Source organism: Rousettus aegyptiacus, unplaced genomic scaffold (assembly GCF_014176215.1).
Source record: "Rousettus aegyptiacus isolate mRouAeg1 unplaced genomic scaffold, mRouAeg1.p scaffold_m13_p_2, whole genome shotgun sequence".
Lineage (NCBI taxonomy): Eukaryota > Metazoa > Chordata > Mammalia > Chiroptera > Pteropodidae > Rousettus > Rousettus aegyptiacus.
In genome coordinates this window covers 133,088,572-133,115,358 of record NW_023416295.1, presented here as the reverse complement: position 1 = coordinate 133,115,358, position 26,787 = coordinate 133,088,572, and the positions used below count along the sequence as shown (strand labels likewise).

The 26,787-nt window shown below is 33.6% G+C and overlaps 1 protein-coding gene across 5 annotated transcripts in view; it reads right to left on the bottom strand.

Annotated features, from left to right (window-relative positions):
- The window catches only part of SLC38A4 (solute carrier family 38 member 4), a 64,160-nt gene that overhangs the window by 23,930 nt on the left and 13,443 nt on the right, over positions 1–26,787 (bottom strand). For 3 of the 5 annotated variants that reach the window (XM_016137469.2, XM_016137467.2, XM_016137465.2), the window contains exons 2-3: positions 12,304–12,361; positions 3,400–3,625 (exon numbers count right to left, since the gene is read on the bottom strand). In XM_016137469.2, the coding sequence (XP_015992955.2) occupies positions 3,400–3,518 (119 nt within the window). In that variant the 5' untranslated portion in view covers positions 3,519–3,625; positions 12,304–12,361. Of the gene's footprint in view, positions 1–3,399; positions 3,626–5,539; positions 12,284–12,303; positions 12,362–26,787 lie in introns of those variants that run through there. The other 2 variants (XM_036236965.1, XM_036236966.1) reach the window with 2 other exon arrangements.

Here is a 26,787-nt window from a genome sequence, read left to right as displayed (position 1 = left end):
ACAATAGACAAAGCTAGAAAAACATTTAAAAAGCCAATGAATTAGTAGAAGAATTGAGAGGGAAGTAGGACTTTAAAATGTCACTATTCATGAATGTGACTGTGGTCTACATGAAAGCTGCACCTCCCTTATCTACACTGGTCAGCTCTTGCAGTCGCATGCCAGGGGCTTTGAGGATATGAAACTAGTACCAGCCACATTTCCAGAAGGCTTGACTAATGAGTCCAGCTGTCACCATTGTATTTTGACACCATAAAATATCACACAGGCTTTCTTTCTGTCATATGAAATGCTCAACTATGAATGCTTCTTAAAAGTGCTTTCTAATCAGATGGCAATTTGGGGGCATTTCTTGCACAAGATAGTAAGATTAAGTAATTGAAGAATGTTTTATTTGAATAACCCTTAGAAAATTTTTTTTAAAAAGTACAAAATAATTATAGATCTGTACAAACTATTTTTAATAAGAGGAGCTAATCATGAAAATAATCTTGTGAGGAAGAGAAGTAACAACTTTACTTTTTGAGAATAAGGAACAATGTTTGGTGTAGATAGAATGAGAAGACAAAATCACAAAGCTTTATTTGCTGTTCTTGAACCCAAAGAGTGGGTTTTCTAGAGCCTTACAGTGCGCATACAAGTTAGAAACTTTTCCTGGCATTCTTTTCTTTTCTCATGCCTTCGGATGCTGCCTTCTTCCATCTCTGCACCCAACCCCCTTTTTGTGCCTTATTTAAATAGTCCATAGTTAATATACGTGCTATGTAAAGACTGGTATATAATATTCATAATTGGAATCTGAGACAATAAGATGAAATGGGCATAAGGATTATAAAAACAAAAGTGTCATCTGGATTTAAACTCTAGAATATCCAACATTCTAATTTTTTTAACCTTTAGCAATAAACCAGAATCCTTTAGTCCATGAGTAGCTTTTAAAATTTTAAATGTGAAAGTAATTAGATTTTCTTTTATGAGACATTTGCATGTTTTTATTCGGGCATGGGATGAGCTGTAGTCATAAAACATGCCAAGACTGGGTAAAAAATATGAGGAATGTCCCCAGTGTCTTAAATGTTTTGATACCGATCCCAACACGTATTAAAAACACAAGTATAATGATTTCAAATAGATGCGTTATGTTGAATTTGTCAAAAATTTACATTTAAGGGATTAATCCAAACCAAAACAGAAACAAAACCCATCTTTTAAAAATAATTATAAAATTGCAAAATGATGAATTGTGTTTGAGGAAGGAGTTACAAAGTAAGTCCCTGCGAGCTGTCCCAAACACTTGTATGAAGTGTAACAAAAGCATTCTTGCTCTTTCCATGATGGCTTTTGGAGGACCAAATAGAATGGCTCTGCAAGGACTGTTCTTAGGATGGTGTCTCCTTCAGCTTGGCCACCTCTGCAGAGCTCATATCTATGCGCATCCTTCTCAGAAACAAAAGAGCCCTCAGATTCGGATCAATATACTGAGTGATGAAGTAGAGGAGAAATAATGAAAGCTTGCTGAATATCATCTATATTCTAGGTACTCATTTTACCCTCAGGAAAGTAGGTGCTAGTTTGCCATTCTGCATTTTTCTCTGAAGCTCAAAGAAGATAAATATCTTTTCCAAAGTTAGTCAACTACTATGCAGATTCCAAAGCCTCGTGTTTTATCACATCCTTTTTCCTGCTAGAAAGTGCCATAATTTACATCTCCAGGGCCTCTCTATTCCAACAACCCTAAAATTTATTGCACTGACTCCTTAGAGAAAGAACAGTGCTTCCTCCTGATGGCCTTTTGTGGATATTGTAAGTGAAATGAGACATCCTTGTTTGAGGATAATAGTTTCTACTCCAGGCTTTGATTTGGTCAAAAAGCCCCTTCTAAGTATCTTTTTAAAAATAATTTTTTATTTTTCAATTACAGTTGACATATAATATTACATTAGTTTCAGGTATAACCTTCTGAGTGTCTTAAGTCATGTGTAATTTGTGATATATAACCTTTTTAAAGAAATTAATTTACTTATCAAATAACTATCTTGTACCCACTACATACTAGGCAGTGTGGTATGTGCTGGGGCCACAGAAGCCATTAACTTGTAGTAGTGGCATCGTGCATATCTGGATAGAGAAAGAGAGTGCACAAAGGAGAGGGTGGCCACTTCTGTCTGGAAAGTACAAAATAACTATATATCCTATCCATTCTTAGAAGACCTGACATTGAGATAAAGATGATTGAAGTCGATAGAGAAAAAAGGGAAGGTGGTTATGTGACACCAGGAAGGCATTCTAGGCAGACAGAGCAGAATGAATAAAGGCACAGGGAGCTGTGAGTGGCTCAACAAGGCTAGAGAATAGGGCACAACAGGGAGCTGGCAAGAGCCAAGACAAGAGAGCTGGGTCAGGGACAGATCATGAAGGTCCTTGCATGCCAAGCAATGTATAGTTTCATCTTTATCTGATAGTTAATGGGGAGCCACTGAAAGGCTTTATCCAGGGATGACACATGAGTCAGTTTGTAATCGTAAAAGATCACTTCTCAAGGAGGTAGTAGAGTTGTTGAACGAAATGTATGACAGGGGGACAAATTAGGGCTGTTCTAATGGACAGGTGAGAGAGGATGAGGGCCTAAAGTAAGATCACAATACAATGGATACAGAGAAGAGGGTGCATTTGAAAGATTAATGAGGTAGAACCAATTAGATATAGTCAAACATTGAATTTGCTATTTGGGGGAGGGGGTGGGCCAAAGTTGACAACTAGGTTCTTTTGGTTGAGTTACTGAATGATAAGTGGTGACCTTTGACCAGATGGGGATTATTAGAAGAGGAGCAGGGTTTGAAGGGAATTGTAGGAGTTCCAAATGAGCATTACAAGTTTGACTTTATAAATGAGGCAATTCAAAAATGAGTCGTCCAGAAGAGATGTATTATAGACAGTGGATATAAATGATTGGGAGTTCAGTGGAGAAGTCTAACAAGCTGAAGATATGTTTAGTGGATGAAACATCACAGTTATGAATGAATTTGCTAATCAGACACTTTTAGTGAGAAAACTATCCCTACAGAACTCTGGAGATGTAGCAACATTGAGAGGACAGTCAAAGAAGAGGAATCTGAAAGAGAATGGTCCAAAAGATAAGAAAAGTGATAGGCTAATATAATTTAAATTCTTATTTATTATTAGTGGGCACAGGAACATTGTAAATTCAATTCTAAACTAGTCGCTAAAGGATTGACATATAAATGCTATAATAACATGTACTTCAGGGTCAGGTAGTTGATGTGTTAACATCAATATCATTGTTGTCTCTTACATAGGAAATAAATCCAATTCTTCCTGACAAGAATCTTGTTTTCTTTTCTTATTTTTCCATAGAACCTGTTCATTTTAAACTTGTACCTGCTCATTGCTGCCTTTTCTAAATTTTCCATGCTGGTGTAGCTATCTTGAGCACTTTCTCCACTGCTGCTCTCATCATCAGGTTCGATGTTGACATTTCTCAGTTCCACAGGGTCCATTTCAGCTGTCAGCACTTTCTTGTCCACACACAAGCTCCTTCAGTGTAAACAATATACTGTACCTTCAGCCGAAGGCTCTTCCACTTTGTGTTGGTGTCCAGTACACTCTGTTCCGCAAATAGAAAACAAAACAAATCATTGTAATTTTCTTTAAATGAGATAAATGAATACGCATTACTTACATTGTGTATGCTCCCTGTAAAAACACGGAGAGGAAGTATACTCCTGAAAACTTTACGTAAATATGCACACGAACGTTCCTTTACCCAACGCAAAGAGGGAAAATGGAAGAGAAAAAAACTATTAATAAATTACCAAATCAGCAAATGTTTATAGAGTGCCCATGTGTAAGAATAAAGGCAGGTGCTTTGCTAGTCACCCTGGGGGGGAAAAATAATTCTTAAGACAAAGCAGCAATCTTCAAGAAGCTTTAGGTATTTGTAAGCAGTTTGCATGACTTAAGAGAAAGGAAGACAAAAATAAATTGTTGACAAAGAAAGATCTGCCAATACAGATCTCTACTAGCAGTAATATAGGAAGATTACCATTTTCATTTGGTAATTATACATGAAAGAATTAACACCACCAAAATGCCTGATAACATGCAACACAGGGTATGACCAGGAGCAGGGAGCCACTTTCCAGGCACTTGCATCAGGAAGCCAAAGTTAAGAATAGTAACAAAAGAAAGTACAGATTTACCTTTGAATCAGCATCAATCACCATCTACACAAAATTAAAATCCATTTTAACTACAAAGGGATCCAGGTTTTAGGTTCTGCTCACCTTTAATTCATTGAATCTCAACATAAGCTATTTAAATTCTTTGGACCTCATTTTTCTCAACTGTAAAGTGAAAAGGGGTGGACTGGCATTGTGTGAAAAAAAATGCAATAAATCCATCATATGTTGTTCATAAAACTTCTTCTGAAATTTTTACTATTAAATCATTCAATTCTTGATGAACCATTATATTGGGAGAAATACAATCACTCTTGGAAGGTGTGGTTCTGAAACATGCACTACTCATTTGGTACAAAAAGTGCTGGGCAGGGAAACTAATATAAAAATTGTTCCAGAGCTCATAAAATTTGTAAATCTCCTGAAAAATATGGGAGGAAAAATCCCACCTGGGAATGCTTATACAATCCAGGGGTACAGTATCACATTTATGGAAGACAACTCACACTTGAGATGAGTTCACACTCCAAATTCGAAAGGTTACAAAAAACATGTAGGAACTCATCAGGATGAATGTCAATAGGCATGAGAAATGATTCATACATGAGTAACTACAAATAGCAAATCAATTTAAAAGAGACTTTAAAATTAATAAATAAAAAGTAATAAAAAAATTCTAAATGATGAATAGCAACTATAGAATAAGAACATTATAAAAGTTCAGGCTGGTTTGAAAAAGAGCCAAAAAGGAATTTAAAAAAACATACAAACAAACAAAACAAAACAAAATAAAACAAAAAACCCAGTAATTGGAATAAAGAAAACTCAGTTGAAGGGAGAGTAATGAAACTGGAAGATAGATCTGTGGAAATCAATCAAATTATATCAAAAAGAATTTAAAAAATATATAAAGTTAAAATACATTGGGGGAGAATAGTTATTCTAATATGAGAATTGTGAGACTAGAGAAAAGCAAAATAGAAAGCCACCATGGCACAGAATTGCTCAGAACTGAAAAAAGATAATAGTTCTCAGGATTTAAAAAAAGCAGACAGTACCTCAAGCAAGAGGGGAAAAATGAATATAGTCATTAATACAAGGTAGTGTAAATATATAACATAAAAGATAAAGAGAAAAATCTTGAAAGCCACAAGAGAGAATAGAATTAAGACATGCATAAGACATGATTAAAAGGAAAAACAGAAACTTGTGTTAAATAACTACAAAGCTTTCTCTCACCCATTACAGAGACCAATTTCACTTCCTAGCAGCAACCACTAATGACAGTTTGTTTTAAGTTCTTCATTTAAAGTTAATCATTCTAAATTTAAATTACTCACTAAAACTTCTGCGACTTGGGTTTATCAACTCAATTGGTACCTATGGAAGATAAAAAAATAAGCATACCTTTTTTTCCCTTCTTCCTCACACACTAATTGTTTTAGTTAATGAAATACTTTTACAATGTTGAGATTTACATTATTTTCATACTATTCTGTAAAACAAATCTCATTATTTTCTACAGGTTGTTTACTAATCACTGAAAATGAGTAATCAGGACTTACAACATTATGACTGTGTAAATAATATGTCCCGAAAAGCCATGTGGTAGATTTAACTATATAATAAATAAAATATGATCCTATATTACTCAAACTTCAAAAGTGGATTTTCCATACTTTTTTTATCTTTTGAATGTTTTGCTCCTTCACCTTCTGGTTCTCGTCCAGCTGCTAATGTTTCATCTTCTTTCTTCAACTCGTTTTGCATTGTGCTGAAATACCACCTTGAATAACTTTTTTTTTCACACAATGTGTCCATGTTTGCAAACGAAAGTTCTGAGTTGTTTGATGTTGGAAAATGTCTTTAATTTGCCCTCAAACTTGGTTGATTGTTTGAATTCTAGATTCAAAATAATTTTCCTTCATAATGTGGAAGACACTTGTCTTTTGACTTCTGGCTTCCACTGACTCTCATTTCTTTGGTTTTTTTTTCCTTCTGAAGGACTTTAGAATTTTTCTTCTTATCATTATCTGAAATTTCTCCAGAACGTAAATAGGTATGGGTAGTTTTAAAAATTAAAACTGCACTTGGGGAACCCATTTAATTGAGACTTATATCCTTCCTCTAATCAGAGAAATATTCTATTTAAAAACTGTTTCTTCCCCTGTATTTACTCCTAAAACTGCTTTAGTCAGTATTAGATCTTTTAATTGCTTTATATATTTAAATCTTTATATTGCTAAATTGTTCTATTTCTGTTCAGTGTTCAGAGATTTTCCTTGATGTTATATCCAAATTAACAAATTTGAACTTTTGCTGTGTGATATTGTGATAAAGTAAGAAATATATATTTGGTCTTTATCTCTGGTTCCCAGATAGAGCTACTAATGTAATACAATAAATTAGTATTTAGTTTTTAGTTTTTGTTCCCATTTCCTGAAATAGTAATGATAAAGGTGAAAGGAGCCCCTTTCAAACACACTTGAGTTTAAGTTAGTGAGGAAATTTTTGGAAAGCCCCTAAGGGTGAGAGCTGATTGCCAGGAAAATCAACCATGTGATCAGCCCCCAAACCTCAACCTCCTGGAAGAACGAAGGAGCTGGAGGTTAAGTTAATCACTAATGGTCAATGATTTACTCAATCATACCTAAGCAATGAAGCCACCACAAAAAATCCTAACTGAATTGGTGAGCACATGGAGTCGTTGGGCAGATGGCACACCAAGAAAAGACATGGAAGCGCTACATCCCTTCCTTCTTATCTTGCCCTATTCACCTCTGCCATTTGCCTTTCCTGAGTTGTTTCCTTTTAGAATAAACCTTTATCTAGTAAGTAAATTGTTTTTCTGAGTTCCGTGAGCCATTCTAACAAATTATTTAATCCAATTGATAGCTGGTTGGTCAGAAGTACAGGAGGTCTGCCCCATCTGAAATGGGGCAGTCTTGTGGGACTGAGCCCTTAACCTGTGGGATCTGATGCTAACTCTTGGTAGATCAGATTAGAATCAAATTGAATTGTAGGATACCCTGCTGGTATTGGAGAATTGATGGGTGGGTGTGATGGTGGTAGTGGGGGGGAATCCACACACTTGGTATCAGAAGGAAATATTGAGAGTAGAGTAGAAAAACATCATCTACTTTTAAACTATATCCATTTTATTTTTCAATCTGTCTACTAACAATCATGTTTTTAATTCTAATAGTTTGTTCCTATCCTCTTCCTCTTTTTTTAATTTTACTATTTGTTTGTTTGGTTTTCCGATGCAATATTTTCTCAAACCTTTCTAAGGATATTTATTGGAAGTTTCCAAGAGCTCTTTTTGTTCCTTAGGTTGGGTATTTCTTCTGGAGTTAGTTACCGTGTTTGTTCATCTTAGCTCTTCTTTTTCACACTGTGATCCTTGGTTGTCTGTTCCTATTTATGAATCAAGAGTATATTGCTTAACTTAGCTAGTGCTCAGGGTTTTCCTGAATCTTGCAGCCCTGTGTCACTGATGGGTTGCTCCCTTGTAGGTCCTTTGTAAGTAACCTTTCTGCAGTTGTCTGTGTGTGGAGTATCCTGGAGGACCTCGCTCCCAGACATAGCTGTCACTCTAGGAGAGAAAGGTTCTCTGGGAGTAACATGTTGTTATGTATTTTCCTCTAGGTAGAGCTTCCATTACTGCTTGTCACCCCTCTTTGACTGCTGTGGAGGCTCTCATACCTATACTAGAGTCCATTCTCAGGCTTTCTTTACAGACTCCATCACAGCCTTATCCTATGGGTAAAATCGGCAGCCCAAATGGACCAGGATGTCCAAACTAAAGTTCTTTGGTGAATACATGATCATTGGTTTCCCACGACCCATGCCTCCTCTCTGTATATATTGACTTGAACTGCTAATGAACTCCCTCTGGTCCCAGATTTTTCTATTTCACAGATTTTTCCAGCTCTATCTGCTTTCTGGCTTCTAGGAATTCTTCAAAATGCCTTTTGTTAATGACCCCACTATTATTTTTCAGAATTTTGTGAGGTTTTTATTTTAAAAAGTATCAAGGCTAGGTCCTAAGTCCCCCTTCTTCCAATCTACTCCCAAGACTATACACCAAGGACTCCCCAAGTTACATCTTTGGCCCAGGCCTCTACTCTGGTTTCTAGTTCCATGTGTCCCATAGTGTACATACACTTGTGTATTTCAAAGGCAGTTTAAAATCAATGTGTCAGAGAGCAGGGGGAGGGGAAGGTAGATGGGGAAAAAATTAAAATAATTTCTTCAATTAAATAATTAAATAATAATAATAATAATAGTGTCCAAAATCTAACTTGTGACTGTTCCCTCTTCTTCCAATCTTTCCCATCCAAAGAATGTTGTTCAAAGAATGTTATTCCACTACTCAAACCAGAAATACCAGTCTTCTGTTATCAATTTTTCTTTTTTACCACTGGAATTCAGTCCTTTACAAAGTCTGGTTGATTTTACAAGTAACTAAACTATTTCTCAAATTAGTCTACTTCCATTTATTCCGCCATCAGTCTTGTCCAAGCTACCATCATTTCTTACATTGTCTATTGTAACGATCCTAACTGAAGTCCTTGAATCCTCTCTTGCCTATCCGCCTCCACCAGAGTGATCTTTTAAAAACAAAATTTATATCATACCATTCATTTGCTTAAAACTTCTTGTTGTCTTCTTTTTACTCTATCCTGAATCCCCCTTCCCAAATCTAATCTCTCACCACGTCCTATCAATCCTTTTTTCAAAATTTATTTAAAATTCATCTACTTCTTTCTCCGTGACCATTATGTTATTCCAAATGACTACTTGCTAAAGCCCCAAAATGATTTTCTCATCGCTTTTTAAAATAAAGTGAAATTTTCTAATATGCTGTAAGGCTCTACATACTTTAATTCAGACATAGCTCTTTAGTCCTATATTTAATCGTACCTATCCTCACCAACTGGATATATGAGGCTTCTTTCATGTCCCCATTACCACTTCAGAATCTTTTAACATGCTATTCCCTCTGCCTGGAATGCTCTTTCCCACATTCTTAACCCAAGTGTCTCTCAAAGTTAACTAAAAGAACCAAAAAAAAAAAAAATCTTTAAATTTCACATGGTCAGAAAGGCCCCACATCTAAATTAGATCCTCCATAATATGCTCTCTCCCTCACAGTATTTATCACACTTTGCATTTACATTTTTAGTTGTGTCATTATTTGATAAATACCTATGTCTTCCACTAGGCAGAAAGTTTCATGAAGGTGGAAACGATGCCAGGTTTGTCGACTCTACATATTCCCAACATCTAGCACAGTGCTGAGTGTTATATTCTATTAAGACCAGTGCAACTTTATATGATCTCCTTTACAGAAACAAGTATGAAATCTTGTTATTCCTTTATAATTTCAAAGAGAAACGGAAATGTTTTCCTCTGGTGACCAGAAAAACAGCTTTGTTGTACAACGAATGCTCAAAATTATTCTAACAGAAAAATCACATTTAATTTGACAAAACTGTGTGTAGTCTGGCCTTTCTCTCCAATGAAGTTAAGTTTCTGTGTGATACAGAATTATTTTTCAGAAACAGACTAGATAGTCCAGTGTGTAGTCATCTGCACTGTTGTTTCAGTTCACCCATTCATGAAGATGCAAAATTAAAACTTGAAATAAAAATATTTACACCATTAGAAGACTGTTTTATTACATTTATTAAGAGATATCTAAATATCCTAACTAGCTCATTCTTTACATCCAAATTCTTGTTGTTAAACCCTATAATGTCTTGTTTGAATAGGTACCTAAGAAACTCAGGATAAAAAATTCTCAAAAGAGCAAATTTCTCAAATTTTTACTTATGTTTCTAACTTCAAAGAAAGACATCAAATCTGGGAAGCAAAACTGTCCTTGAGTCAAAAGGCAAAAGTTATGACCTTCCCTAGTTACTGCAAACATTTATTTTACCTGATAAGTAAAAGTAAAAAGGGAGCTAACATTTTCAAAGCATTTCCCACCATCCCTACCTGTCTTGTCTTTCATGCCAACCCAGTTGTGACCAATTTACTCTGAAAACTAGATTTAGGTAACAGATAGACTCATATGTCATTTACCCTTTTGTTGAGCAAGCAGGATACAGCTGGTCATAAAACTTCTAAAAGCTGAATTACCTTGGATCCAAGGATCTGATTTAAATCCACATCCAAAATGTATCTGAGATATATGAACATAGCTTTGACAGTAAAAACAATCTAATATTACTTTTATATTAAATTCTCTTAAACAATTTCTCCAACACTACCATTTTAGTCACACATTGATAGTCAGATGGCTTGTTAGTCTCTGGCATGATTTTTCACCGAAATTAACTTATTAAAAAGCAATCACTACATTCAGTCTGAGGTACATACTAAAAAAAAAAACCTGCCAATAACAGCAGAATGGTATTTACTTGATGACTCCCTACTGCTGATGCTAACGTGTTAGCATTTTATTTCTTTCCTCTGCTTAGACACAGCTTAGAAATAATATCTTGAGAGAACTAGAAAAATTAAAATAAATAGCCCTATGCTGAGGTTTTTTCCTTTTGCTAAGAATATTACATGCTTGCTAATGTAAGAATTAAAGCAACCACTAGAGGTATAAAGGGCCATTCATAAAATCTGAATATGTTGTTTTGCTTACAAACTTTCCGCCTCTACTTTTAGAAGATGACATAGATTCTCTAGTTATCTTAAACATTAAGAAACATCTTAAATTCTTGCACAATATTTATTTCTTATTTTTCCAAACAATAGTTAGTTTCCGCAAATGTACAGGGATATGTAGCATAGATGATATTAACATAGTGAACTTTTATACTATACATGTTAATGCATGATATTTAATAATCTATAACGAAATGTGGATATAGTAAATTCCAAAATGTCTGCATCCTATATAACCAATAGTAAACCACCCCTAGCGGTACTATTTTTCCAAGAAAATAAATCATTTCGCTTTCTTTAAAGTAATTCATATATTTAAAATAATAGCTTCAATAACCCATAAAGCATACTGCATAACACAGTTGAATAAAACTCAAGAGTTTAGCTCTCAAAACTATATGTCTCAGTATTTAAATATTAGTGATATACTTCTTAAGAGTATAAATATAAAGACTTTCAAAAAAAAATCCCAAAATATTTTCTTAATATACATCTGAATAACTGGTAAAGCTTAGCTTTGTAAAAATAAATGGAAATCTTTTCTAGAAAAAAAAACCACCTCAATTTCTTCAGTTTATAAAATAAAGCTTTTTTTCAGCCAACTGCCCGTGAATACAACATATATCATCAGGGCAAATATTTTTTCACTGAGTTATGAAGCACTTTTACTTTTGTTATCACCTGGGCCACCATATGTTCTATAAGATACTCCAAAGATACCTAAATCCACTGAGAATTCTCCCTGTCTGATTATTAAATTCGGACATAGCTCTAGTTTTAGATATTTGATTTTAGTCCTTCAAGATCTAAAGCTATGCTTACATTTTATTCAATTTCTCAGTTTCTTCTAGTAAATTTGCTCTACAAATACTCCATTAAAACGGTCACATAAGAAGACAAGGTGAAACATAACTTTTTTTTTTATTTGACAGTAACACAGCCTTTCACATCTGTTGCGTGTAATGTTTCTTCTTTGATTAGTCTAAAGTTTTGTGGGTGTTTTTGTCTTCAAGATAAAGAAAATCTTTAGTGTCATAACATTGAGAATGTACTTCTAAAATTTTATATTTTTTCCTAAGACAAATTATGTTGACTCTTCACTTTATTCAGTGACTAACCAGGAGATGTAAATAACTAAACTCTTGTTGCCTGCCAGTCTTGCAATGTTTTCCTTTCCTATTATCCACTGCCCTAATTTTATGCTCAAACCTAAAATTATCTACAAAAGAACACTGCAATCAGGATCTGGGTAAGTAATTTCAATGTCTGACATTATATTAAATTGATCTTTTTTTAATGAGAAAAATTACCCAAGTAGTATTTTCAAGCATTTTAATTTGTAATAAATAGTCAACACCATAAAAAGAAGAAAGGAAGCCTTATTTTAACACTGCATATACCCATGTAAAAAGAGCTTTACCTTAATTATTCCTCCAGTCCTGTTCAGTCTTTCTGGAACTGTTCAGAATAGCAGAACTCTGAAACAGAATTGACTTCTATGAAACTTTGGGCATCTAGACAATGATTTAAAGACCAGTGGGCGTGAGGGAGACAAGCCAATCACCACCCCCACCTCGTCCCAACACCTCCCTCCGTCCAACTTGCGTCAGCTCTTTAAAAAAAGAGAAGCTAAATCAGTTTACTGTTTTACATTTGGATTAAACATCGGTTACACCGATTTCTATTTGCTTTTAGAATTCTGGCTTTTATATAACAAAATACTCATTTACTGAAAGTTCTACCTTGATCAGTGTCATTCTATATCAAGAAACTATAGGTTGGTTGACTAACAAATCTAGAAATGGTCATTTTTCAAAGATTTATGAACTGAAGTCAAAGTAAAACAACACAATAATATAGTTATGGAGTCAGGCTGTTAAATGAAATATTATAATCACAATGCATAAAAATGTTAATTATACAACATAAGAGTTATTTTCTTTTGAATTGTTGACTTATTTAGAAAAAATGTTATAGAATGACAGACACTTCCAAATGACACTAAGTTACTCAAGGTGCCATGAGGCTGGAAATCGTAAGCCCTGTCAGCCACTGTTACCATTCTAGAGGTGTGCTGAGTAAGCAGAATTCTGTTTGGAGTTTTAGAAAAAAATTTTAAACAGATATTTTTCTCCTTCCAAAAAAATCTACCTGGCTTTCCACATATCAGAGAGAGTTAAAACGTGTTGGCAAATCATTTATTCTGTTATGAAAAGTATCAAGTAGACTTATTCTGAAAGTGAGGTGAGAAAAACAGATTAAAAATCAGTCCAGAATTAAGGGTTCTTTGCCTTTTCAATTTTTATACATTAAGAAATTGATATATTTTTAATTTTTAAAACTGAAAATTTATGTATTGAAAATAAATTTTTATAACATGAATGAACAATCTGCTAGCTAATCAGAAGAAATGCTAGATTGCTACAGTTGCATTAATTCCTTATTTCTAGAAGAAACAGTTAAAGATTCTTCTTTGAGTAAGAAATTCTTAAGTTGATGCAAGACATCAAACAAACAAAATGTCCAATCGATGAGGTGTCCCATTTTTCTTTTTTTTTCCAAATGTGCTCATTTGGCCTATTAACTTTAATATAATATACTTACTTTTATTTGCCTTTTAGTTAACTTGTTCTTTATTTTTTAAGAGTTGCCCTTTAGTTTAGTCCCTTATCAGATAAAAATTATTATGGTCTAGGGAAAAAGTGATAACAAATATACTAATTTTAGTTTCAGGGAAAATTAAAGAATATTTCTTTTCAAGTAACTTACATTATTTAATTGTGATCTTTCCAATTTAAGATTTCTTTCTGTTTGCAAAGTTTCCAAAGGAGTATAAGATTAGGCAAGCAAAAAACTTAAATAATTGTCAGAAAATTAAATACTCGTATCCTAGTAAAATCTCATTTAATAGTGGGTCAACTGAAAAAGAATAAGTGTATTCCAAAATGTGAATATTATACTATGACATCTTCATATGGAATAAGATGGAGATAAATGGATAAATACCTAAAATTTTACTTCTTTAAAATTTTATGGTTTTGGAGTCTACAGCGTGTCACCCTGAATAAGCCCGATCCTATCTGATCTCTGAAGCTAACTAAGCAAGGTCATGCCTGGTTGGTACTTGAATGGGAGACCACCTAGTAAGACCAGTTACTATAGGTGTAAAAAATAAAAATGAAAATAAAAATAACAATAAATTTATAGTTTTTGTTTCCCTACAATTTTATTCTTCTTCGAATGTACTAAATAATTGTAGTAAATTGCCATGTTGAAATAAAATAAAAAGCACACATAGGAGACTTCAATGAAGGGTCCTGTTATATTTCTTTTGAATCTATTTTAATAGCAAAATTCTTATCACAAAACCTTCCTAACATTGACTCAAAAATCAAATATACACATACAAAAACTAATTTAACAAAAGTTAGCTAAATTAAAATAGTTTAGGAAATTGTTTGTTGTTTTACTCCCGCCCCCCCGCGTCCCCCTCCCCCACCCCAGATAGTTGACATGCCAAAATTAATGAAGAAATGGATGGTCTGGTCTTGACAAAACTTATGGTAACTTTCCTTTCATAAGGAAAATACAGACAACATTATAGTTTCATGTTCTGAATATTGCTTAAAAATTATACCATGATGTAATTTTATACACTTTTGATAACAGGTCTATACTCTTTTGATTTTTACAACATATTCAGTTAGGCTCCAATTTAATTCAAATATCATCATAGAAAGATGTAATGGACCAGAATATGTACAAACTTTATGAAATGAGTAAAATGAAAAATATGTGGGTAGGAAATAATGTAACAATTCGGAGCAATGAGATAACAAACATTTCAACTGATCTTTCACATAGGGAATTCTAAAAGGGCACCAAGAACAGATATGTGAGACTTGGTCTGGAGAGAGGAATAGGGGAGTTGCAGCAGGTAAGAGATGTTCAGGAAAGGGATACCTGGCTTCTCAGACTGTAACACAATTAATGTTAGAATTGCACGATATGCTTCAAGACTCCAGAAGAGTCCCCAGGGGTTGAGGCCATCCATGGAGGCTTCAGGGAGCCCATGGACCTTGAAGAGGGCATTAAAGTCCAGGTGAAATTCCAATAGGTAGATAGAAAAGGGAGAGGCATCCTGGATGAAAAATGCAGAAATGCTAAAAACATATTCTGGCAACAGAGAGAACCAGTTTGGCTGCAGTAGAGACTTAGTGGAGCAAAAAAGAAGAATAAAATGGTATGGGCCTTAAATCTAGGAAATCTAGACTTTTAGTGATGAGGATCTCTTGAAAGTTTCTAAAGAAAATCAGAAGAAAAGCAGTGCAAGTGGGATGATGGGGTAAAGATGGAGGCCGGGACAAGGAGGGCAGTGAGGAGGCTGACTGATAGTTTGGCTTTGATACCATTTACCTGTCCGAGAATGATGGCAGAAGAAAAGGCAGATGGAAAGGATTTGAGTTGGGGCTAGCAGTAGTTTGACTCTCTTGTGCTACTGTTTCTATTTATCACTTTCACTAGCTAACAATACATGCTATACATTTTACATGATCATTCTGTGAGGAACAGAAACTTGCAATAAAATATTCATTCTTCTTTACATGGAGAAAGACAATATATGATGGTAACTCATGGACTTCAGCACCCCTTCCATCAATCTGTGGCCATCATTTTCAAATACTACAGAGAAGGTCCTAGAATGTATATTCCAATATGTTATTTATTGAAAGTACAAAATTATCGGCTCAAAATAAATTAAGTGATTCAGATCATATTTATCCATTCAAGTAGAATTTTTCTTGTCCACATTTAAAAATTAGTGATCATCTTGTTTCAACAATGTCCTTGAAGAGAAAGTACCAGCTGGATCAAGTCAAAATTGGTCAACAATTAAAAATAAAATCTCTTAGCCAGACCATCATGGCACTTTGCAATGACACCGGGGAAGATAACTTCTTGTTCTCATCATGACTGTACCCAAATTTCTAATTATAGTCATAGGAAAAAATAATACTTGGAAGTAAAATCTGGTTTTAGCCAAATTGGAAGAAGATGAGTAGAAATGGTGATGACTAAGGAACCAAATTAATAATTTGGTATTACCTTTGTATCTGAATTCACATGGCTCCTGCTTCAATTTCCTTTTGGGTCACCTACCTTTTTTCTTGCTTCTGTTTCTTTTTAATTTTTCTATATCATACTGTTTTTATCACGCCTTATTCTCTAAGAAGAGTTAGTTACCTTTTATCATTTTCAGACTTTATAGTAAACTCAAAATCTAATAAAGTAGATCAAGCCCCAAGATTATATATCTGTCTTCATCCTATGGCCAATATTAGTGCTTCCAAATATAAAAAAACACATTAATCCAACAACTTTTTATAGTATAGTAGATAGATGTCTGTCTGATCTACTAAGTCATTCCTAAAAATGAAAGACACTAGCACAACTGCAGTTGAAAACAAGATTTTGATTACTTCTTTTTAACGTAGGATTTACCCTCTGGTTTTTGTGCTTCAGGCTTAGAGCGATGAATAGAATTTGTGATTTTTTTTAAGGTCATGCTTTGACACTACAAATTCTTCATTTGCATCTCTCTTAATATGATTACATTAAAAAAGAAAAAAATCCATGCAAAAAATTTACAGAAATCTTCCTAAATCATTGACATAGCAAAATTCCATGTTATCTGAAGGTGAGTGGAGTTACTATCTCAACTGCAGAGTGATGAAAGCTTAGCTATGCTATAAGTATCTCTTCATGATTATGTAATTGTTAATCTCAAATTACAGAATAAAAAATAAGGAATAAAAGGAGATAATATTGAATATTATCCAAAAGAGCCGCCTACTAAATTAATTATAAACATAAAAGGAAAAATTAACAATTTTCTAATTCCCCTTCAACACAGCCTCTCAGATATCCATAGAACCTTAGGCCGCTTCTATTTTTTGAGGTTCCAAATTTATTTTTAAAAATCCAAAACAGGATTACTAAATTGTAGTACATTTTTAATCTTCCCATTTAACAAAATAACACCTTAACATACATACAATACAAATGACTGTATGAATAACCTCATTTGATGATGTCTTTTAAAAATCTAAATTTGGGGCCCTCCCGAATATGAGGTCTCAAAAGGCTTCCCTGCTCAGGCTCCCGGGAGAAGCCCTGCTTTTCTGTTCCAAAAACTTTCCTGACCAAGGGAAACGCAATGACCCACACATGCTGAGGACATGGGTTTTAATTGATGGCCTCCCCCTCTCTTGAGCTGAGCCTCAACCACCTTTACAGTTACACAATGGAGCATTTTGGAAATGTTTGAATAGTCAAGCACTGTGTTGCAAAATTAGCAAACAAGTTTGGTGCAGGTTGACAAACTTACTGACTTTACCACAGACCTAAATAGAAAATTCTTTTAGTCTCAGCTGATGGGGCGTGGCGGGGGGAGCCGTTGGAGGGGGAACAGGAGGCTGCTCATGTTGATGATATTTTGTTCTCTGACTTTCCCCTTTTAAGCAATTCAAATCCTTCTGGTCAATTTCATTTCCTGATCCCACATTGAAATGACGCAGAGAAAATAGTATTGCAAGGTCATTCCTGGCTTCTGCCTAAGCAGATAGATCATGGTGAAGAAAAAAAACAGGCCTGTGAGGCCTACAGCTGAGTGCAACTTAAATGATGTATTGAAATTCTAATTTCATAATGCCTGCTAGAGTAGATAGCATTGCTAAGAGATGTGTAATTATAATAATTATTATTACACTTTCTAAACAACAAAATCACCTTGTTAAGTTTTTTTTTTTTTTTGGTGTAGAATGCAATATTAATACAGTGCTAGTTGAGTCAACTGCCTTTCTAATTCGATAATAGCGATTGAAGATTTTAAAAACTACATTCTTTTTGGGCTCAGCATATTAATTTCTTTTGCTCTCTTTCAGATTCCCACTCATCCCTTTCCTTTAAAAAGCAAATTTCCTACTATAATATGTTTATGCATTTTGATTTTTTATTTCATCAATGATTGGGCTTTGTAAATCTGTCATCTTGCTTGAATTTGGACCCCTAACGGTATCCTGAGCTATGAATCAATAAGCCAAGTTTCTAGATTTGGATGTGATGAGGATGAGAGCAAAAAGAGCACTCAGCAGGATTTGTAATGGGGAAAGCTCTCCTAAAAGGTGATAACACAAACTTATGCTGTAAAAGAATTAGTGTCCCTAATACCAAATGATATACTCAGGCTGGCTTTTTCATTATGCTATTCAGAATGTTGAAAAAGTAAATGCATGTTCACCATAAAGTGTTCTTCAAAGGATTTTGAGATATATAATAGGTAGCGACATTAACATTTCCTAATGAACTTTTTGGTGCCAGCAAAGAAGGATTTTCTGAGTCAGGTCTCCTCAGTAAATGAGGAGGCAGGTTTCTTTCTGCCTGGGGCATATACCTCCCCTGCTGGGCTGTAAGCAGCTCCAGGGCTGGGCCATAGTGCAGCCAGAAATCCTGACATAGTGCTTATTGCCTGATGTACCTATCCTTTGCTACAAGGGTTAGTGGTGCCCGGCATGGCAAAATTAACTGAGCTCTTTGTTCTTAACGGGTTGTGTGAATTAGGAATTATAATTCTTTGAGGGCTGGGTATGAAGCTGGAGGTACTAGTCTTTCTTTAAATATAGGAAAGTTGACTCAGAAAGAGTAAATGTCTTGACCTCATGCAGAAGGACAGCAACAAAGGGGGGACATTTGGGCAGATGGCATATTTAGGAGGTTTGGATATGGATTCAAGTGTGTCCAGACAGCCAGTTTAGATTAGTGGTAAATGATTTCTTTTGTCTGTTTCCTGTGATTAATATTAGGCCATGCCTGGTTTATAGTAGATACTGTATAAATGTTGAATGAATGAAAGTTTTTATTAAAGGTACTGATTCAATCTGTACCTATAAAATAATTTAGAACTTATTTAAGGATTGAAACAAGAAACATTCTAATAATTATTCTAAGTGATGGATCCTGCCATATATTAAAATGCAGTAGTTCCTTCTTATGTTCAGAGCCAATTATGAGATGGTAAAGAGTGTGAATGATCATATGCTATGTGTGAATGCTCGTGCTATGTGCAAGGGGCTTTAGTCCCTGTATAGAAACAGGTTTTCCTGGAATACTAAGCAGTAATTACCAGTCATGTGTTCAAAGAATATTCAAATAATAATAAGGGCACAGCAAAATTATAAGTTTTTAAAAGCAAGATACAAAACCTAATAGTAATATGATCCCTGTGTTTTTTTTAATTATGCATTTAATATCTAAAAACTTTTGCAAAGGAAAAAAGCCTGAAAGAACACAACAAAATATGAATAGTGGTTATTTCCGGATTGTGGAAATGTAGGTAATTTTTATATTTTTCTCATCTATACTCACCAACTAACTTTTAAAAAGTTTGAATTACTTTCACTCTGAGAAAACCGATAAATGTTATTTTTAAAAAAAAGCAACAAAAACAAGGAGTTCATCTCTTAGGTTTTGTAACAATTGGTAATCAATCCCAGACATTAGCCACTAGTTAAATCTTTATTTTTAGTGAGAATATTTTGGATGCTTGACCAGCAATGATCAACTTTCTTAAAACATCTTCAATTCTGAATGGGCATTTATGAGTTATTTAGAGTCAAGATAAAATTATATGTGTCCAGTTTGTTCTGAAAGAATGAATTATTTTTTCCCCATTAGCACTCTAATAGATCTCGAAATATTATTGAGAAAATGAAAATTTTTAAAAAATACATTTGGAGCCTCAAAATTTTTCATAATGCTGTGAGATAGCCAATTTTTATTATACCCTAATAAGGAGTCATATTCATTGATTTGTTAAGTAAATATTATTGAATACCTATGTACCAGCCTTTATGTAGGAGCTAAGGCAAGAAAGACAATAAAAATAATAAGACAGTTTGCTCTCAAGAAGCCCTGGCTTCTCAAGGGAATCCATTACTATAATATGGTGGGCAAAGTGCCTGTGAGAACTGAGGGGTAAAAGTGTGGCACCCAACTCAACTTGAAAGGGACAGAGAAGACTTACTAGGGAAGGTAACAGCTAGGCTCAAACTGAAAGAATAAACAGGAGCCAACCAAGACAATGAGGCGGGAGCAGATGGAATGTTAGCGGGACAGCATGAGCCAGGGCAAAGAAGAGAGAAACCGCTCCTGACTACCTGTTGTTCCTGGAATGCTGAGAAAAACAACAGGAGAGAACATTAGTGGCATCATGGGGCGTTTGGATGCCATGTCTTTTCTTTGTTCTGTTCAGTTCAAATGAGTTCATAAAAAGGACCAACCCGATGGTGCCACATAGAGCTCAAAATTTCAGTTATGTAAAGAAAATGTGCTTTGTTAGAAATTGGGATAATAAAGGATACTGCAAACAGTAAAAACCACAGGGTAACACAAGGCAATTCTTGCCTGTACTGAGTCCTTGCAAAGATTGTTAATGTTGGCTGGGGGCTCTGCTTTGTGTTTGGACCAACAAGATTGTTGTATTATAATTTTGCCATGAACAGAAAGGTTCAGGTTCATGAAATATTTTGTTTCAAATAATATAAAATACATGAAAAAAACAGCTAATTACAAGACTTACAAGAATTAAATTTTTAACTACAGAAATCTTGGCTTTCTCTAGTCTTTCCTAGATATTTGAAAATTATTTTTAAATTGGAATCTAAGGTTCAACATAGTTAAACTTTTCTTAATTATTTTAAAATGCATCTAAGTAAAGATTGATAATAAGTTTTGAGTAATTTACTGAATAATATTGTCTTAATTTTCATGCACCTAGAGTCTCATTCTTTTTTTATAATGTCTAGTGTAGAGTGATAAGTAACAACTGGAAAACTGGTATTTGCTTTATAATGATGGGTGATTTTTACATGTACATAAAACAATCATATTTATGTACATAATTTTGCTTGTGCCTTTGTCTAGAGTTTAAAAGGCTGATGACATTTTTTTTTTGAACCTTGCTTAAGACTTTTAACATTAGCTTTTTCAGAGGGTGCCTAAGAGATTCACTTTTTTTTTTTCTTGAAACAGTCTCTATTCATCCTTTCTAATCTACATCTTCTGACACCCAAAGAATCTAAATGACTGAACAGGTTCTTCTTCCTTTGTTATACTAACACTTAACATTGGACTTCTATTCCAGAGATTTGGGCTCAAGTTCTGACTCCATTACTCACTTAAAAGAAGTATATAATTTCTGAGTTAAAACAAGACCATTAGGAGGAGCAAGTGAAATTCACTTATTCATTTATTGAGGATTTACTATGTGCCAAAAATATAAATATGACTGTAGGTCAGATTGGGGAAATAGTTACTTCTTTCTTCAAATAAAACTCCTTTTGCCACTATTGGGACTACAAAACTTAGAAATGTAAATAGGTGATAGGTACACTTATGTAGTGATCAAAGAAATACCAAAGTGGTTGTCCAACAGAGACACGTTGGACACACAATTCTGATATGTTGTCATAAAATTCCGATTCTAAATATTTCAATTAAACTAATTCTCATCAAAATTTTTACCGAAGTTAAAAGGCAAACAATGGAATGAATTGTCTTTTGTCTTTATTTGTTCTTTCCCTTTCCTGTTTTCTGTCAGGCAATCAAGCAATCATTCAATTAGCTAGCAATCACTGAACAGCTATTATGTATCCAGATGATGGTCATGAGTGTCTCCATGTCTTTAGACTCTCCTTCTACTTGAGAACATCTGGCTTGGTTTTTTCTGAATGGTGACAAGACTTAACTTGGAAACTTTGTGGTTGATCTGATATATGCAAGAGTTCTGTCAGTATCTACATATATGTTGAATTACATATTCTATGTTACATATATCAAGAGAGATCCGCATACCTGTATCTATGTTTACATTTATGCCTATTAGGAATAATAGTGCTTTTTCTCTCCCCATTCAAAGAAGCTCAGCTTTTATCCTTTGGTTCATATGCTATGTGTGTTTCCATAAGTGCATTGCTGTTTTCTCACTGTGATTCCAAATTCTTTTATCAAATATGGGGCTGCCTATGAAATGAAGATCACACTGGAGTTCAAATTCAAAGATACAGATGTGATCCTCATTCTGCTGCCTACTAGCTGAGAGACTTTAGATAAGACAGAGTTAATCATTCCCTCCTCTTGGCCCCAAGCGTTGTTGTACTTACATGCTGAACTAACATATTGGTCTACAGGTCTGCCCTTCTAGACTTCGAAGACATTGTTTATTATTCAATATAGCATGGAATTAACTAGTATAAATTCTGGAGCTCAACTGCCTGAACTTAAATCCGATTCCCATTACTTAGTAGCTGTCTAACTTTGGGTGAATTGTTTGCCATCTCTGTGCCTCAGTTTCCTTATTTGTACAAAGAAGATAATAACAATGCCTATCTCACCTGCTGTTATGAGGATCAACTAAGTTAGTATTTGTAGAGCATTTAGAAGAGTTTCTGGCACATAGTAAACATTATATAGGTATTTGTTACATTTAAAAAATGTAACAAATACTTATATAAATTTTAAAAATTTATATTTTTTACATATTACATATATTTAAAAAATTGACTCTAACTTCAAAACCTAATATGGTACCTACTTATAAGTCTTTTTTGATTAAGTAGAGTCATGTAAATATTCTGGAACTTAGTTTTCTCTTTAAAACTGGGTCTTATAAAAACATTACACAAAGTTGTGAGGGTTAAACGAAATAATGGATATTTAAGTGCTATATGCATAAAAGGTATTTTTTATTACCATTCATTCATATGGCAATTTGGGCATTAGCAAACTTGGTCATAGAATTAAATTAGTTTCAACACCTTTTGCTTTAGACGTGTATTGTCACTGTTCATTAAATCATTATTTCATTTGTTAAATTATTGATTAGTGCTCTAGAAAAGCTAGAAAATGACAGCTTTTGACCCTGACCCATGGAATCTCAGAAAACAACCATGTAATAATACGTAGTTTGCAATATGTGTTTGTTTAACATTAACCAACCTGTGAAGCTGAACGGCACCATGGTATATATTTACCCCTGAACCTGTCCTCAGAGGCAGTGTTTAAACATGCAAATGCACTGGTAGATTTTGGAGGGGTTTGATGTGTCTTCCTATGAGTTATTTTTCTTTAACAAAATATGAGATTAACAAAACATGAAGACCCAAAGATGTACCAAGACACATTTTCCAAATGTCAAAGTAAGTGACCTATATTTTGCTTACACTCTAGGATTTGAGACTGCTGGGCATTTTAGTACTCATTCTTGAATTGGTCAGCCACATAATTTTGTACTAATCCTAACTGATTCAAATCTCAGACCCTTTTAATCATCATGAATCAGCGCATGGATAAATTGGCAATATGAATGGATGACTGGCTCTCTTTGATCCAGCTTTTGATCAAATTGGACCCTCATAATTGATAGGCATCTTCTTTCTTTACATCTCTCAAATACAAGGAAGTCTTACAAACATACATATATGCTACTTCTCATTAATTTAAGGTTAACCTGGATAAGATTGCTTATAATTTGAGCTGACTTCTAAAAGTCTGCAGTGTTAAATCTTTTATTAGGCCCAATTCAATTCTTTCTTTAAGATTTATTCAGGAAACACATGTACAGGTGTTTTAAAATAGAAACTCCATAGAGATAAAATTAACATTAATTTCAAAATCTTTAGTATTCTTACAAAATATTCTTATGCTATTTGAGAAATATACCAGTTTTTTTTAAATCTATTGAGTAGTATAGGTACAAATGGGAATAAATATAATGCTAATGGAACTTGGTGATGTCCACTCTGGTATTTTACATTCTTTCCATCTCTTCCCCTTTCAAACAGTTAGTCTTCCAGCTGCTAACATATTGTTATTCTCACACAAGTGTAAATATACTGACATGAATAAATCCCTGTTTTACTCCTAAATAGAATAATGTTGAAGTATATTTATTACATAAATATAGATGTCTTTAATACTTATCTAGATGGTCTCGACAACCTAGTTTAATTTTTATAAGGCAAATTTAGTTGTTTTCTTTTTTTAATAAGTAGCACTATTTGGTGGTAGGATAATAATAACTAGCCTGCTGAACTATTCATTGTCCAATGTATAGTTATCTAGACTAGTTTTCCAGGGACAATCATTAATTAAACAAGATTTTTTATCACTCATATGCTCAATTATGAAAAGAATCAACAGGAGCAAGAACTATAATGCAAAATAGAGAAAATGCGCTGCAGCGAGTTGTTGAAAGATGCTGTAGGATCTTAGTCACTGCTTTCTGGTCATGTTTTGGTCACAAGAAACAACATTTAAGTATTTCTTTAATGTCTAGTATAACTTATTTTTATTACACTAATATAAGAATTTAGAAATATGTGGCAAAAAAAATGAAACACAATTTTAGATGTCATCTCAACAGAAAAATCTCTTTATGATTACCTCAAAAAGCTAAATCACAATCTTACTGAAAAATTTGAGGTTCTGTTTATTCTTTCCTCCCTAGGATTTCAGCAAATTAAAGTACCCAGTTTCTATGTGCATTATCATAAATATTTAGATATATCCATGAGAAAAAGTTAAGTATATATAGGTTCATTTTTAGTGTGCAGAAATAAGTGAGGTTACAAACAGCTTTGTGGCGCATGAGTTTTCACCTAAAATGTTTAAGAAACAATTTTCTTTCAAAGTTTTGCATATCTAATTATACTTATTCTGTGTTATGACAAATGAAATTATTTGAGAATAACTGATGCAAAACATACAAAAGATAGTATTCCTGTATTAAGTAATTTGAGAAGGAAATAATTTTTTCAAGAGTTCTAAGTGGTTACAGGATATGTATCTCACTCTATATAGCTCTATGTATCATATGGAGATGGCCTTCAATTTATATATTGGGTAGACAGAGTAGACTGGTAAATTAAGGCCTCTTTTTATTTTTATTCTATTGCTTTTTCCTTCCTTCCTTCCTTCCTTCCTTCCTTCCTTCCTTCCTTCCTTCCTTCCTTCCTTCCTTATTTCCTTCCTTCCTTCCTTCCTTTCTTCCACACAGAACAGTATCTAAAGAAGGTATCTGTATGCTTTATTACTTTTCTGCAAGTGAGATAATAACATGTAAAGAGCTTAGAACAGGGCCTGGGATTTAGTAAGAATTAAATAATTGCTGTTGTTGGTTTTATGTATATTTTTCAATCAGTAACCACATAAAATAGCCTAGGTACTTACTATTTTTATGAGAGCCTACTCTTAAATTGTATATTATTTTTGATTCAGAAGAATGTCATCATATGTTAACTAAACCCCAATTCCAAATTTATTTCCATATTCTTGGCTGAAAGCAAGATGGCAAATTTAATTCCTAGGCCTACTGATGTACATTCCAAGAATGGTCCTCAGACTTTTGTTATTTACAATATTCATAGATCCCAGGAGAAATAGCTTTCTTTAGTGGGACTCTTAAAATATTCAGCCACATGACATTAGTATTCATTGCCTGGTGTTAACTTGTTATGAAGTTAACATTTCATACATAGGAAACCCTGAAAATATAGATAATATTTATAACAGGAATGCTGACATGGTCTTGATGCCTCCAACACTACCTCGGTCTGGTATCCAATAAAATATACAGACTTGCCATAGCAACCACTGCTACACAAAACATATACATGTTTCTAAGATAGGGAGAATTTTTTTTAAAGAAACATAGAAAAATATGTTAATTGTACAGGTACAGATTATAATTCTGCAAAATCAAAATGTATTTAGGAGTAATGTTTTCATATGAAACAATAAGAATATTTCTAAATACTTAGCATATTTCCAAAAGGAAATTATTTACAAAAGGAATCTTAATAGTTTATTGTATTTGAATGCATTACAGTGACTCTGACAAAGAATACACAACCATAGCAATAAAAGAATTTGGGTTAATGACTATCATTTTATAAAAAACATGATATATAAATATAATGACTTATTTTTATTTTATTTTGCTTGATATTTTTTAAGTATACTTATAGTTTATTAGTTAAAAGTAAACCTTGAAGAACCCAAACAAAACTACTCTATACCTATTTCTAAAAAACAAGTGTGAAATATTTTTTTCTCTTTTTATTCTGAGAAAATGACCTGTGCTTTATTGTCAGGTGGGCAGGTGACTGAGTATTTTTCTGGCTTCAATATTTGGTATATTTGGGGGTTTGAATCCCATGGAATTTGAAGCCTATCACACATGACCGTTTCCTTGCTTTCCCTATTCAAAAGTGTGTTGCCTTCATTTATTTTTCTTAGTTAATTGGGTGGAGAATAAAGGAGTAAAGAAATGTACTAACACAGGCTTTTGATTGTTTTTCTAATTTTTTTTGTAAAGCAAAATATTTACAAATCTAGAAACAAATATATACATATATAATATTAGCTTTATTGAGAGAATTACAAAGGGGCAACAATTGACTTTTTATTTAAATTCTGATCAAAATTTTTAAAAAAGCAACTAGGTAGTAATTAACAGCTCAGAGGGATTGGAGAACTGCATATAGAAAAATTCTCACCAGATGATAGGATCGAATTCCTGTGTGAATCTATAAAATACTTTTACACTTATAAAAGCAAAAATATCACCAATGATATTGTTTCATAGCTTAAATTGATAATAATAAATACAATTAAATTTCAACTTCTCATCTTTTGTTCACTAAAATGTTTCTAGAGTCTTAAATTTTGACATTGCATAGCTAATTGCAGTTAAAAATTAATTACTATTAAATAAATTACTTAAATATAATACTATGAAGTAATAGAAAAGTATTATTAATAAAGGCTAACGCTCCTTTAAAAAATG